Here is a 14,815-nt window from a genome sequence, read left to right as displayed (position 1 = left end):
TCCATTTCCTGTTGCCTAGCTTGTCCCTGGTCCTGGGCCCCAGGTTAGTGAGAGTGGGAGGTTTCTTCAGCTCCTAACGCAACCGTCACCTCAGCCTGGCCCCACTGTCCTGGAAGAATGCTGGCTGGGTTTTTCTGTCATAGCAGTACCAAATGGCTTATGCTTCTTAACCTGATCACATCTCACACTGTGTTTGGTAGTGATGATAGGTAGGCGGGGGAGCTATTTTGGGTGGCCCCTCTTTCTTCACATGCCTGAGGGGTCACTTTTCCTCACACACTATATGTCATCCCTGTGGTCACTAAATGTGTGTGTGTGTGGGGGGGAGCCCTATGGACAGGACTCCAGGTGTGAGATTTGAGAGGGAGAGCCTATATTACAGATAGTCACAGTCCTCCTTGTTTCTGCAGTAGCTTTGGGGTTCTGGGGTGTCATAGGCTCAGTTGTGACTCAGTCTTCTTCCTCAGAAGCCACTGAGGCAGAGAAAGCATTCCTGCGCTGCCCCTCCTTCCCCTGACCCCCAGAGTACGTCTATGCCGAGATGCCTGTGCCCGGTTCCTGGCAGTTTCTTGTACAATTTATTCCAGGGAGGATGGAGGCCAGCTGTTGTCTGTCTCCAGCCAGTGACTAAAGTAGAGGAAATGGGCTTGGACCACAGCCGGGGGCTGGTGGGGGGGGTTAGGTTAGAGTCGGGCAATAAGGGAAGGGTTTTGTGACAGGTGGCTTTCAGAAGGAGCAGGCAGGGAGCTTTGTGGAGACGATGGGGCGAGATCATGTTTGGAGCATGGTTGAATGACAGCCTCTCAGACAGGATCTGGAGGCGAGATTTGGGTGAGAGGGGTACAAGCAACCAGGTAGGCTGTTTTCCTGGCGTTAATACCACCACCTAGCACCCTGTAGGCTATGATTTTCTAATTAGTGAAGAGGTTTACAGTTTAACCACTTGGTCATCTTAAACGAATTATAATCAATGGGGCTCTTCATAACCCTTTATCATCAGAAACCCCCCCCCCGCCTTTAAGGATGGGTAGTTAGTTACTCATTATTATCCAGGCTGTCAGCCACAGTGGAAGGAGGGATGTGTAGGTGGGGTTGGGACGCATGCTACGTTGTCTGTGACATCTTGAAGGACACAATGGGACAGGTATAACCTAGAAGAAACATGTGGCAGGATTTAGGGGCAGGCATCCTACTGGGGAGGCGGGAGCTGGGAGTTGTGCACAGTGGAGTAGAACTAACAGCTGCTGGGGTTGGGATGCTGCACAATCTGAAGGGGCTCTCTCTCCTTCCAGGAGAGCCTGAGGTATGGCATGCACCAGAAGACCAGTGGACCTTCAACAGCTTTGAACATCCCTCACTCAGCCTTACCCTCCCATCTCCACCCAGTCTCTTTCCTCTAGAATCTAGTTCCAAAGTCCACAAGGACCAGGCTAGGACCTCTGGGGATGGGGAAAACCAGTGGGACCTGGAAGTAGTCACCACCACTTGCACTGGTAGTGCACCTCACACCCCGCTGAGCCATAAGGCGCTCACATCATGCCCCAGCAAGCAGCTGTCTTAGAGACCCCATCATTTCATTGGTTAATATGGAGTGCTCTCCAGTGGAGGCCCTGCTTTGGGTTTAGTGGTGTGAGTGGAGTCTGCCTTATAAGCTCTGACCCATTTGGGCAGTATACATAGTGAGTCAGATAAACAGATGCCCGAAGCATGATGAAGTGTGATGAAGCCCTGGAGCATGGCCCTCAGAGAAGGAGAGGGTGGAGATGTGTGGAAATGATTGAAGGGAGATAGATCATGAGCCGTGGCTGGTGCCTACAGGAGCGTGGGTGGACATGTGCCAAGCTCAAACCACTGTCCCAGTCTCTGATTTTCAGGGTGGTGATAGGTGGCCAAAGGCAGTGCCACATACAACAGTCATAGACACTCAGAATAGAAGGCCCTGTGTTCTGTGTGTAAAACAGCCATGGCCACATCCACTTTCCAGGATCCACTTCTAGAACATGCTATTTGTCCAGAACCATGATTCCCAGCCTAGCCTAAATGGAACCATGGTCCTCCTGTTTTATAGATATGAATAAGTAAGCCAGGCATGGTATTAGGTCATGCTGCACCTGCTTGTGTGGTTAAGCCTGGGTCCGTCTGCTCCAAAGCCAGGATCTTTGCCCTGGAGTTGCTCCCAAAGGAAGACTCTACACAGGACACTTGGAACTTTGAAGTTATCTTATTGGGCCATTTGGACATGTGTGTTCCGTATAGACCTGGGTTATAGAGGCCGGGATGCAAGCAGCCATGAGGCAGGGCAGCTCAGCTGCAGGCAAACCAGCTTTTTCCCAGATGTCTGCTATGGATGGGGAGATGGCCAGTCAGCGGTTCCCACGGTGACCTCCTTTGTAGCCTACTCAAGGTGCTGTTTTTAGAAACCTTAAGGATGGCTTCCTGTGGTCACTCCTTCCATTTCTCCTCAAGGTCATGCTGAATTGAATAAAGTAGGGAGCCTAAGTATGTGTGCACCCTAAAGATATGGTCAAGATTAGATCAGAGTGTGTGACCATGCTCCTACCATGCTGTCATGTCTATCTAGAGACTTTTTCAACTTTACAAAGAAACTTTCTTTGACAATTCCATATATGCATACAATGTTCTTGATCATATCCACCATAATTCTCCCATATTCTCCATGAGCCACCCACCCCTGCCGACATGTGCCCCTCCTGCCATCATGCCCCCCTAACTAGTGCTATCTATGATGTGCACATGGGTAACCTACCAGGAACCCCAGTCACTAAGAAAACGAATCCCCCTTCCATCATCATCAGGTGCCGGGCACCTGGAGGTCTAGATTCTGGCGGTGGAAAGGGATGATGTCATAAACTCAAGGCCCAGCATCTCAGATGGACACACATACTAGTACAGAGCAGGGACTTGGACCGCTTGGGAGGGCAGTGGTGGTGAATTGGGGGCTCAGATGCTGCAGGGCCATGAAAGATGCCTGTCCTGTCTTCCAGCAGCTCGGCTCCAGAGGAGCCTGCTGGAGTGCGGGGGGAGGGGGGATATGGGGGGGGACTTTTCTAGCTCCCCACTGCCGGTTCTTGGGCAAGCAGCTGTGCTCTGTGACTCTATCCACGCGCAGGGATTTCCAGCTCTCCGGGTGCCTCAGGGTCCTTGCTGACATTCCATCCTGAGCTCAGACCCCTGCAGTCTTTCCCTGTACTCCTGGCTCAGTCAGTCCATGCCAAGCTTTGCCCTCTCTGCACTGATGGGAGGAGAGCCGGCTGCCTGCAGGGAACAGGGCAGGTGACTATCCCAGGGTGAGAACAATGGGGACAGGGCCACCTGCTTTGTTTTCTTTGTCCCTTCCAAGTGCGGACAGGGTTCCCAGGCCTGTGAAAGTCGGAAACCCAGACGTAACTGCTAAAAACCCTGCTGCTCCCTTTTGGCACAAGTCTGCTCCCAGGAGTTCTGGAGTTCGGAGAGAGCGTGAGACCTTGCGGGTGGTGTCTCTGAGCTCCACAGAGGCTGCTGAGAGAGGGCCGGGAGGGCAGCAGGGGAATCCCAAAGCTGGATGGAAAGACAGTCACAAACAGACCTTGGGTCCAGGGTAGCTGTTTTTGAAAATTGGTTGAGGGGATGGGGGGCTAGTTCAACCGTTAAAAATGCTTGCCATGCAAACACGAGAACCTGGGTTCACAGCCAGTGTCCAAATCCAGGTGCAGAAACATGTGTCTGTAATTCCAGCCCTCAGGAGGCACAGACAGATGGGTTCCTGGAGCCCTCTAGCTAGCCAGTCTAACTGAATCTGAGTTCCAGGTTCAGTGAGAGACCTTGCCTAGAAAAATGAAGGAGGAGAGGAGCTGGGGAAGATAGCAGAGGACAGCCTCTGGCCTTCACACATCTACACGTGGGTGTAAGATCTAGCTAACTGCTTCCCCTCCCCTGTGTTAGGTACTGTCCAGGTCAAGAAGCCACAGCACAGTAATCTTCCTTTGTGGTTTCACTTTCTATAAATTTCTGATTACTTATGGTCAACTGTGGTCCAAAAGTATTCAACATAAAATTCCAGAAGTAATTCATGAACTTTAACTCACTGTTCTGAGTCACGTGGTAGAATTTCGTGCCCTTTGCTACTTCCTGCCTAGGATGTGAATCATCCCCACTCTTCATCCAGTGTTTCCACACTGTATCCCCTACCTACCCATTACTTACTTGTCACTGTGCCGTGGCTCCCTGCTTCTTGGAGGATAAGTGGGTCCCCTAAAGCCTGCCATTTTCTACCTTGCCTCATGGGCTGCCTGGGTTTCTGGGCTTGGAGTATGAGTCTGGTGTGAGGCACTGCAGGGCTACCACGGCCGTGTGTGGGGTGGAGCCTCGCCTGTAGATGCTTGCTTTTTCAGTGGGTGGGCGCTGGACACTTTTCTTCAAGAATGAAACATGAGGATAGACAGGAAGGGCCTTCTCTCCGGTCTAAGAGAGTACGGGAAGAAGACAGAAAACGGCCTGGCAGTGGGGCTCCTGACCTGGGAGTAATAATTTTCCACGCTGTAAGCAATATATATTTTGAACATGCCAAAGAAGAGGAAGGGTAGGGTGAGGAAAGGCCTGGTCTGGGCAGTAGAAAACTGGAATTTTAGGAGGTCATGGTCAGATCTTCTTTTGTAGAGAAGATGTAGTTAGAGAGGCTAAAGGTTCCTGGAAAGTCTCCAGGTCTTGGTAGAGAGGATGCTATGACATCTAGCCCGGTGAAACCGCAGCGACTGATGGAGGAACAACAGGGTGTTGCTCCCCCAGGCCCCCACCATCTGCCCCAAAGGAGACCTGCCCTTTCTTGGGTAAGACAAGATGTGTGAGCTGGGCCTCCTGCTGGCACGGGGAGGAAGGTGGTACCACTGGACTCTTGATCTGAGCTGTGGCTGCCCTCTGAGACACACCCCAGTCACCCTGCGCTGGGGAGAAGGCAGTGAAGAAAATACCAGGAATTCCTCCCTGCCCTATGTTCTCCGCTCAGATAGAAAGATAGAAGGCCCTAGTTCTCTGCTCCTACTCCCTGCACTAAAGGCAGCTGCAAAAGTTTTTCATTTGTTTTTAGTTTGCTTTGAAAGAAATTTGTTTTCTTGTTGGTTTGGTTTGGTGTGTGTCTGTTTTTGATAGCTCAGGCTGGCCATGAGCGTGCGATTCTCCCCTTACCTCCTGGAGTGTCAGGATTGCAAGCGTGCATCACCATGCCTCACTTTTGGGGAACCCCCCCCACAAAGTGACAGGGTTTCACTGTGTATCCATGGCTGCCCTGGAACTCACTCTGTAGACCAGGCTGGCCTCAAACTCACAGAGATCCGCCTGCCTTTGCCTCCCGAGTGCTGGGATTAAAGATGTTCACCACCACCTCCAGGTAACCTTTGGGAGAAATTTTAAAAATCTGCGAACAGGCTGGGCGGTGGTGGCCAGGGGAGGCAGTGTTACCACTAGCCCTTCCAAGATAGTTTTGGTATGTCCCCAGTCTCAGTGGGGATTATCAGATTGAGTGGGGGCCCACTGCTCAGCTGGGCATACTAACACTCCCCATTGACTCCTCACTTCCCACCCCGATTCCTAAACTGCTTTGAGGGATGAAGGATGGTTTGGGGTCTCCCTTCTTTGACCTATGCCTGTCTGTAGCTTAAAAAAAAGACAGTTGCTATACTCAGTAGGCAGAAACAACTGTGACTTCTGTGCAGAGAACTCCATTCCTGTTGGGCCTGCTTCCCCCTGGCTTCTTGTCTGGAAGGGATCATATTAGAGACCAGTGGGCATGGACAGTGAGTGAGTGTGAGGCCAGTGGCAGGCAGGCTTTTGTTGATTGTGACGCTGGGGACAGTTAGGAACTAAGTTCAGAGAAGTAGCCATCTGTCCCTGCTGGCCTTGACCTCACCTGTTTGCTTAGTTGGCTGGCTCAAAGTGAGGATGACTCAAAACTAGAGGCAGCTGATAAGGTTCCCTTTTGAAGGATGGTGAGCCTTGGTTTCTCCCTGCCCAGCTATGGAGTCACTGATTTCTCCATGTGCCCCGAGGAAACCAAGAGATGAGAAGATAGAGGAAGAAAAAGGAAGAGACAGTTGCCACCTCTTCTCACGGACCCTGCCTTCTAGGCATAGGCTGAACTTCTCGCCCAGTCCAGGATTTGACACTTCTCCTGTTTCTTTTTGTGGGGGAGTGGCTTTTACTTGGATCTGACTTGTCTACAGTGTCTGTGCTCTTACTGTAGAAAGAGAAAGACAGATGAGCCTGTCATGCTGATGACAGACACACTTGGCCAACTCTCACTGGGTCCTGGATGCTCCTCGTGTGTTCAGAAAATACAGGCCAAGAGCAGCCAAGTAGTTTACCCAAGGCTGCTGGCCTTTGAGAGACCCTGTCCAGCTCACTCCCAAGTGGGTCCAACTGGTTCCGCTTGTATCTGAGATGACTCAGTCTGTCATCGCTGCAGTGGACTGTGACTAGGGGTGAGTGTATTTGGAGCGAGGTGTTGGCGAGGAGTCAGTGAAGTACCAGGCTGGTAGTAAATACATCAGTCTGCATTGACTTCTGTATTCCTTCCTTTTCCTGGTCTTTCCACAGCCACCGCCTTTGTGAGGGTTTCCGGAGGTGTCAGGTGTCCTGTGTCCTTCCTGCAGGAAGGACAATCTGGTCACCCCATGGGTATTCCCCTACCCCTAGCTCACTCACTGCTTGCTCTGCTGTCTTGTAGCCTTTCCTTTGCTCTTTCTGTCTCTGCCCCCCCCATCCCCTCTCCAGCTGACTTCTTTCCCTTCCCTTAGATTGGGGGAACCACTGTCCCTCAGTGAGAGGTTGTTATCAGTCTTCCCCACCTCAGTATTCGGCCTTATCCTGAACACCCTACCATTTCTGGGGCTTGCATCTCCCCTTTTATAATGGACAAAAATCTCTACTTTGTTGTAGATAAAATTGTTTAAAACACAATTATAGCCGGGCATGATGGTGCAAGCCTTTAATCCTAGCACAGAGATGCAGGGGCCAGCCTGGTCTATATAGCAAATTCCAAGCCAGCCAGGGCCACACAATGAGTTCCTACCTAAAAGCAAAGCAAACTACTTTAGAACAATCCTCAAAGATGTTGGGTGTGTAGGCATCAGAAGACAAGTGAACCCCATTCTGTATCCATACTCACTTAACAGTATTTAATTGTGCAGCTACATTATGCTAGGCAGAGCCTAAGCTCCAGGAATACAAAATCTCTCCCTTCTTGGGGCTTATACTGCAGGGGACCCGCCTTTTCTGGTGACATTTAACGTTATCTTAGTTATTACCTGGGGTGATGTGTTATAAGCCTGGCGTCATCGTACCGAACAACTTAACCCGTGTCCTGCCCTCTCCCTCTGTACTATAGTGGTACTACCTGGGTTCGAATCCCAGCTCCACCACTGACCTTGGGCTGGTTCCTGCTTTTCAAGGCGTAGCCACTCACTGAACAAAGTGTTTTAAGTACTTTGATCAGCATCTGTCCCCGTATGTGCCCAAATATCAGCTTAAGAGCAACACAGTTAGGAGATGGTGTCTGGAGGAGCCACCGAGAGGAGACTGAATGGTTTCAGCGTCTGCAGTCTGGGCAGGTGAGGTGGCTTTCCAGGCCAGTGGGACCATGCGAACATGGGAAGGGATCCAGCAGCAGCCAAGGAGAGTGCAAAGATTCTGGTTCTTGCTTGGAGAGCACCATAGGTTGTAGTTCTGCAGGAGCAAGAAGAGAGGCCAGTTACTTGGGTTGTATCTTACACAGTAGAGGAGGGTCCTATGTTTGGGAAGCCATAGTGGCCATAGGAGTTGCAGGCAAGACTGCATAACTGCATGGTTGCTGGTTAGATGGATGTGGCTCATGCCTTGGCCACAGTTTCCCCTGCCCTATGCAAAGAAATGTCCTAAATTGTGTGATGGTGTGCATGGCTGGTGTCCGTAATTCATAGTCGGGGCATAGATGTTGGCTTACTGGAGGCCTGGATGGGAGTGGCCGCGCTGGGTTTAGGGCACTGTTTTTTCAGCTGATGGGAAGGAGTGGTGGAACTGTGCATGGTCCTTCCTGCATCCTCCGTCGGGGATGGATTAGGGTCACCGTGACTAGAACCCTGGGTTCTAGTCCCGGCCTTGTAGCTTTTAGTACCACAACCTCTGGTTACTACTTCCTTGCTGTCTCAGCCTTGGTTTCTCATTTGCAATGTGGAAAAAATGATAGTGTCTTTCCCAGCAGAATTCTGTCCTCATTAAATGAGCTAAAAGGCATGTAAAATGCTGAGCACAACCTTTGGCATGTAGTAAGACCTCAATAAATCACACTGGCTTTATGATGAAGGTGACAAGTGGGGAACTCGATTCTGTCTCCAAACAGGAGCCTGGCCTGGATTGTGCAGGCTCGGCCCCCTCTCTCTGTCGTCCTCCAGGCTTAGGCGGAAAATGAAAATATTGTCTCTTGTGAATTTAGGAGCCAAGTTAAAGAGTATTGCGAATGAACAGGGGCCACCTCCTCCGGCGAAAGCTGTTTCCCTAACCCTGAGAACAGGATGCCTTGTCTAACAGGGTTTGTCTGACTCCCCCATGGCCCTCCCCTGACCCAGGGATGACCTCCATCCTGGGTCAGCCCTTCTGTTCTGGGAGACTGGTTCAGGCCTCCTCCTTACCCCATGGAATCCCAGCCATGGCCAGCCATGTGTCTCCACCAGAACCGTGGCTCTGCACAGTGGGAACATGGGTAGCTGGCCCTCCCCAAGTTCACATCTAGACTCAGCTCTGTGCCAAGTGATGACTGGCAGAATTGGGAAGAGTCAGGCAGGTGCTGTATGTGTCAAAGTCCAAGCAATTGGGTGTCTGGCCACAGCAACACTCTGTCCCATTCTGTGATCATCCCCTCCCCACCCCCATCTTTGTTCCAGCTTTGGCACGGAGCCATGCAGATTCCAAACCAGCCATTTGAGAAGGGTGCATAGAGAAGCAACAGAGAGGGGGCACTGGAGAGCCCCAGGTCTGTTAAAGCAGTGGAGGGAGGGAAGGTTGGAGTTGCCACAGATTCTAAACACAGATGTCCAAGTCTTTATCTTGTGTGCCCATCTACTCCTTCTGCCACCCTTCTACAGCACAGTGTCTTCCCACCATTGCAAGGCTTCATGAAGGTTAATGGGGTTAGGGACTCTGAGTCAGAAGAGGCCTACCTTCCATATCTTCCATATCTGTCCTTGGTAGATGACTCAGGAGAACTCAGGCAAGTCACGGGGAAAGCAGGTGAGCCGTGGCTCTTGTTAACCCAGGGAGGGAGAGGCTGAGGCTGCAAGTTCTTATTCAGAAAGACTTACCACCAGTGGGGTGAGGGCAGGAAGGCCAGCGTTGCCATTCTTCAACTCTGTGTTGGGTGGCTGTTTAGTTCTTTCTCAAGACTTCGAAATCCCAGGTGGCCTTTGAGTGGTGAGGCATCTTGGGTAGGGCTGTCCGTGAATCCTGAAGCCTGCCATCCGTGTCATGACAGCCTCATCTCTGTCATGAGAGAAAACCTGTGAAAAGACAGATCCTGTCTGTTGACAACTGTATCCCCCTCCTGACATGCAATGCACCCCGGGAACACCGTCTCTCAACCTTCCAGAAAGCAGAGCTTTCTTCATATGGTATATATATATGTAATTCCCTGGTGGACTTCTCAGTACCAGGAGAGGCAGATTGTTCTCTGCAAAAGCTTCCCTGGTGGCTCTTCTCGACTGTCAGCTCTTGGTTACATGATGTGTGTAGTCTATCACAGAGTGGAACTGACCCTGAAACGCAATGAACTTGGTATCTCCAATCCTGGGTAGATAATCCATTTCGGGGTTTACTTTTCACCCTGGTGTTTGCTGATCTGTGGTCAGCTGAGACCAGGGACTCTCCCCTTTGTCCTATGCTAACTTTTTCAGTTTTTTTTTTCTTTTTCGCACATATGTATGTGTGGTGGTGGTATATAAATGTACGTGTAGAAGCCAGAGTTCTGCACTGAGTGTCTTTCTCTGTCTCTGCCTCATTGTTTGAGACAGGGTCAATTAATGGACCTGGAACTTACTGTTTCAGCTAGATTGGAACAACAGCCCCCGCCCCCCACCTGGCAAACACAGAACCACTGCTCCAGTCCTCTCCACTTCTCCACTGGCCTTTTCTGATTCAAAGTGTGAAGACTGAAAATATACTCATTTTGTATTACTTCTGACTGTGGTATTGTGGTCATCTTCCCTTTCTGCACTGGTTCTTAATTTTGCATCTTCCGCCCAAGGGAGTGGTAAGTTGTTGCTGACATGGCTGTGCCATTGAGTAAATGAAAGGACCCGTTGTAGAGGCCAGGCCTTGGCGTGACCCTGGGGTCCTCTGTTGACTGGTGGTCAGAGTTCTGTTTAGGAATGTTGAGCTGCCTGCGAATGGGCTGAGACACTCTTCCTCTCTCCAGTTTGCACTGTTGATGGTGACTGCACTCTCCAGTGTGCACTGTTGACGGTGACTGCACTCTCCAGTTTGCACTGTTGACGGTGACTGCAGATCGATCGCCTTGCTGGCTCTGGAGCCTTACACATGGCGTCGAGGCTCTGCACCCTTCAGTGAAGGAAGTGTACTCAACTTCTTCCAAATGTTCAGATCTCCCAGAAGGTTTCAGGAGTCAGAGTTGGTGGTACACACTTGGAAGCCCAGCATTCAGGAGACTGAAGTAGGAAAACTGAGTTTGAGATCAGCCTGGGCTTCACAGAGAGATGGTTTCAAAAACAAAATATCTAGAATTTACCCTTTTTTCTTTTTGTAAACACACAGACAGCTTGTTTTCTGACATCTTTCAATGGGAATGATCAGAGGTGGTAACCCAATGTCATTTTAGATCCAAATCAAAGGCATTCTATTGATTGATTTGCTTGTTTGGGTTTTTGTTTGTTTGTTCGAGATAGGGTATTATTATATAACTCTAACTAGTCTGGAACTTGTGGTATAGATCAGGCTGGCCTCAAACTCAGAAATCCACCTCCCTTTATTTCCTGAGTGCTATTATTTATTTATCTAAACCTAATTTTTATAAATTTTAATTCTATATATGTGTGTGCATTTGGGTATGTGCAAATGCATGAAGGTGCCCCTGGAGGCCAAAAACACTGGATCTCCCTGAATCTGGTGTTACAGGCAGATGTGAGCAGCCTGATGTGGGGACTGGGAACCAAACTTGGATCCTCCATGAGTAGACGTGCTGTTAACTTCTGAGCCTTCTCTCTAGCTCCTTGCTTATTTGTTTTTGAGACAGAGTCTCTACCGTAGGCTGGCTTTAAGCTCCTAATGCTGCTTCTACCTTCCAAGTACTGGGATGGCAAGTGTGTCACCTGGGCGAGGTGAGCACCCTACAGTCAAGTCACACCCCCATTCCTGCACACTTTGTTTTATTTCGGGCTGTCTGGCTTAAGGTTTCTATCTGAGGTAACAGGTGGGGGCTGAAATGGCTCTGCCTTTTTTCCTCATCTGTTTAATGTCAACATGTGGGGCTCTAGAATTTCCTCATTCTCTTGTTCAGATAGATTTTTAAAGTTAAAAATTGGATGCCGAGGTGTGGCTTGTTACCAGAGCTATCTTCCAGCAGGTGTGAGCCCCTGGGCTCAATCCCCCAGAATTGAAGAAAGAACCTGTTGGATGGTCCTACGGGTCTGTTAGCATCTAAGATGCCCTTATACATAGACTGCTTACACCTCCAAGTGCCCTGGGTAATGTCACTGTGAGAGCCCCTGTTTCCCATGTCTCCTAGGCTTGGGAATGACAGTGGGAGGTAGAACAGCAAGCGGCCTGTGGTCTGATGGGGTGTCGGGCCGGCATGTCATCATGGAAAATTCTTCACTGAGTACGCAGATCCATTTACACGGCCTCTGCTGCTTCTGCAAACTGTGCATTCCTTCGAAGCCATCCATGCGTTCCCTCCTTCCCTCCAAACCTCAGTCATGCTTCGGGTGGCTTAGAAATAAATGATGGCTTCTCCACTTTGCCTTTGTTTCCAGCTCTCGCTGTTCCCTGCTGTCCTTGGCTTGGATTTTATAGGAAATTTGGCTGAGTTTCTGGTCTCTAGTCTGATGGGTCAACCCTGGGGCTGACCTTGAATGACAGAACTTGAAACCCCCCATTCCCCATAAAGGACTCTCGGGTGCCAGCTCTGGCAGCTGGTACAGCTCCATGGGTTGGATGAGAGCTGAGTGATGGGCAGAGCGGAAGTTTGGAGTAAGGCGGATAGAGGTTTGTGGAGCAGGTGTGGTGCTTTGAGAACGCCTGCCCTGGGGCCCCCTGCCTACTAGGACTCTGTGGGACTGGTAACACAGTTTTGATCACCTCGAAGGGTGCTCAGCACCAGTTTATCTGTCTCTGCCCCAACAGTTGCTTATCCCAGGGCAGAGAGAAGAAAGGATCTTCGGGGAAGGTCACATGAGCATCATCCTCCCCCCCGCCGTGTGTGTGTGTGTGTGTGTGTGTGTGTGTGTGTGTATAGGGGGAAGGATGGTTAGCTGGTTTGCATATCCCCAAGGAAAAGGACACACATCGTTGGCCAAGAGATATTGAGCTGAACTCAGTGGCTGTCCCACAGGGAAAACGGTTGGAGTTCCTTCCCAGGCCATAGAGGACTTAGGTGTAGGAGACTTCCAAGGCAATTGCATTGCATACGGAGCTCTTGGAGTTCAGTCCTGGGATCAGCACCACCAGGGAACTCTTTCGAAAAGCCCTCTTCCTGGCAGCCTGTGATAAAAGCTTTCTTAGCTTTGTGGGTGATTTGGAAACACGTTTCTGTCAAATTTTGGAGCCAAGTGCCTAGTTCACATCTCTCCCTAGCTACGTGGACCTGGGTAGATCATTCAACCTTCCTTGTCCTCTCTAGAAAATGTTTCAGCTGTATAGCAATGGCACCACTAGGAACTTTGATATTGGTTAAGTAAAGATACTCTGAGGTGTGTTGTTGCTGGGTCTCAGGTAGCCCAGGCTGACTTCAAAGGATGGTCTTGATCCTGATAGTTCATTCCCTTCTTTTTTGGTTTTTTGAGACAGGGTTTCTCTGTGTAGTCCTGGCTGTCCTGGAACTCGCTCTGTAGACCAGGCTGGCCTCGAACTCAGAGATCTGCCTGCCTCTGTCCCGAGTGCTGGGATTAAAGGCGAGCACCACCACCACCGGCTCCTCCTGCTCCCTCTTCAGTATCAGCTTTTATAAGTGTGTGCCATGGTGCCAGGTTTATGCTGTGCTGGGAATGGAGCTCAGAGTATGTATGCATGCCAGGCAAGGAGGACTCTCACTGAGCTGCCTCTCTAGCACCCAGAAATCATTTCAGCCCTGACCTTCCCCGTGTTTTGTTGTTTATTTTTAGGTGGTGTCTGATGCTGCAGATCAGGGTGTGGCCATTACAGGTAACCAGACTTTCAACAACTGGAACTGGCCTAATGCGATGATTTTTGCAGCCACGGTCATCACCACCATTGGTGAGTCCCCTTAGACCTTCAGTATACCCATGTCCACATCCTCACTCCTCAGAACCCAGGAGGAGTCCAGCTTAGGTGACTGAAGCCATGTTGGCTATCAAGTACACACACAGTTTTACCCTGTCCTGATTAGGAAGGACTTAGGAAGTCCTGAGTAATTGGTTATACCTGTACAACTACTTCCATAGGTCCTGATTTGAACTTGGTATTTGTATTATTTCTGCATATGTATGTATGCGTAGTGTGTGCATGCATATGAGTGCATGTGTGTTTATATGGGCACACATGTATGTGTGGGAGTCCAAGGTTGACATTGGCATCTTCTTTGATTGCTCTCTATGTATTAAGGCATGGTCTCTACCAAGCCAAAAGTTCACCATTTCTGCTAATCTAGCTAGTCACTTTGCTCCAGGGATCCCATGTCTTTGCCACCTGTGTGCTGGGATGTTATAGGCAGGCCACCACACCCACCCAGCCCTTACTTGGATTCTGAATTCTGCTGGGTCTCTTTAGGTAGCAATATTGGCACGGTCCGGTGGCCAGAGCCACACAGGTTAGCTAGACTGCTTACCGCCCAAAGCTTCAATATTATCTGACTATGTGGCTGGCCACTCTAGAAGTCAGTGGCTTAAAGCAGTTACAGTCTTCCACCTTTGGGGGTTGGCTAGTTTCAGCTGACAGTCTTGTGTAGGCTCTCCAGTATATGGCAATCAAATAGTGACTGCCCCACCGGCCTGGAGTCCATGCTGTCTTCTCCGACCCATTGTTTGACTGTTGGCTGAGGCTGGACACTTAGGGCCTCTGCATGTGGCTCTGCAGCTAGACTCTGAAGGAAGAATCTCCGAAGTGCATAAAGGCAAGGAGTAGCAGTGGGCTTTTCCAGCCTCAGCTGCCATATCATTTCTTCCTCTCTGGCCAACCAAGTCACTGATACTCAGATTCATAGACTCTGCTCCTTGACATGAGCATTTGCATAAAGGCAGAGGGATTAGGAGTGGTCCTCTTTGGAGTCTGTTCTCCACACTGCTTCTTGGTGTCTAATCATTGAGGGCAGGCCATCTCTGTCTCATTTGCATAGCTACCAAAAGAGCGAGTGGACTACCTAATGATGGTGGGCCTAGTGCCTGTCCACAGGGAGATCCCAGGATAATGGAGGACACAAAGCCCTTAGTGTAGAAATAGTGGTAAAAATGACCAGGGTCAGAGCTTGATCAAGGGAAATATTGCTTAAATATCTATGTTACTAGAACAGGATCAGGTTATCTTAAAGTGTGTATCCTTCTGAAGCTGGTGTGGGGGCTGGGAGTGCATGCACGCAGGAGGCAAGAACCCAGCTGTGGTGGTGGTG

At 50.1% G+C, this 14,815-nt stretch overlaps 1 protein-coding gene across 1 annotated transcript in view; it reads left to right on the top strand.

Moving 5' to 3' along the window:
- Positions 1–14,815, top strand: part of Kcnk5 (potassium two pore domain channel subfamily K member 5) — a 42,174-nt gene that overhangs the window by 21,410 nt on the left and 5,949 nt on the right. Inside the window, exon 2 of the mRNA XM_005367607.2 lies at positions 13,356–13,467. Coding sequence (XP_005367664.1) covers positions 13,356–13,467 — 112 coding nt within the window. The remainder of the gene's footprint in view (positions 1–13,355; positions 13,468–14,815) is intronic.

This window comes from Microtus ochrogaster, unplaced genomic scaffold (assembly GCF_000317375.1).
Source record: "Microtus ochrogaster isolate Prairie Vole_2 unplaced genomic scaffold, MicOch1.0 UNK21, whole genome shotgun sequence".
Taxonomy (NCBI): Eukaryota; Metazoa; Chordata; class Mammalia; order Rodentia; family Cricetidae; genus Microtus; species Microtus ochrogaster.
The sequence above is the reverse complement of the archived record's forward strand: the minus strand, read 5'-3'. Positions and strand labels throughout refer to the sequence as shown.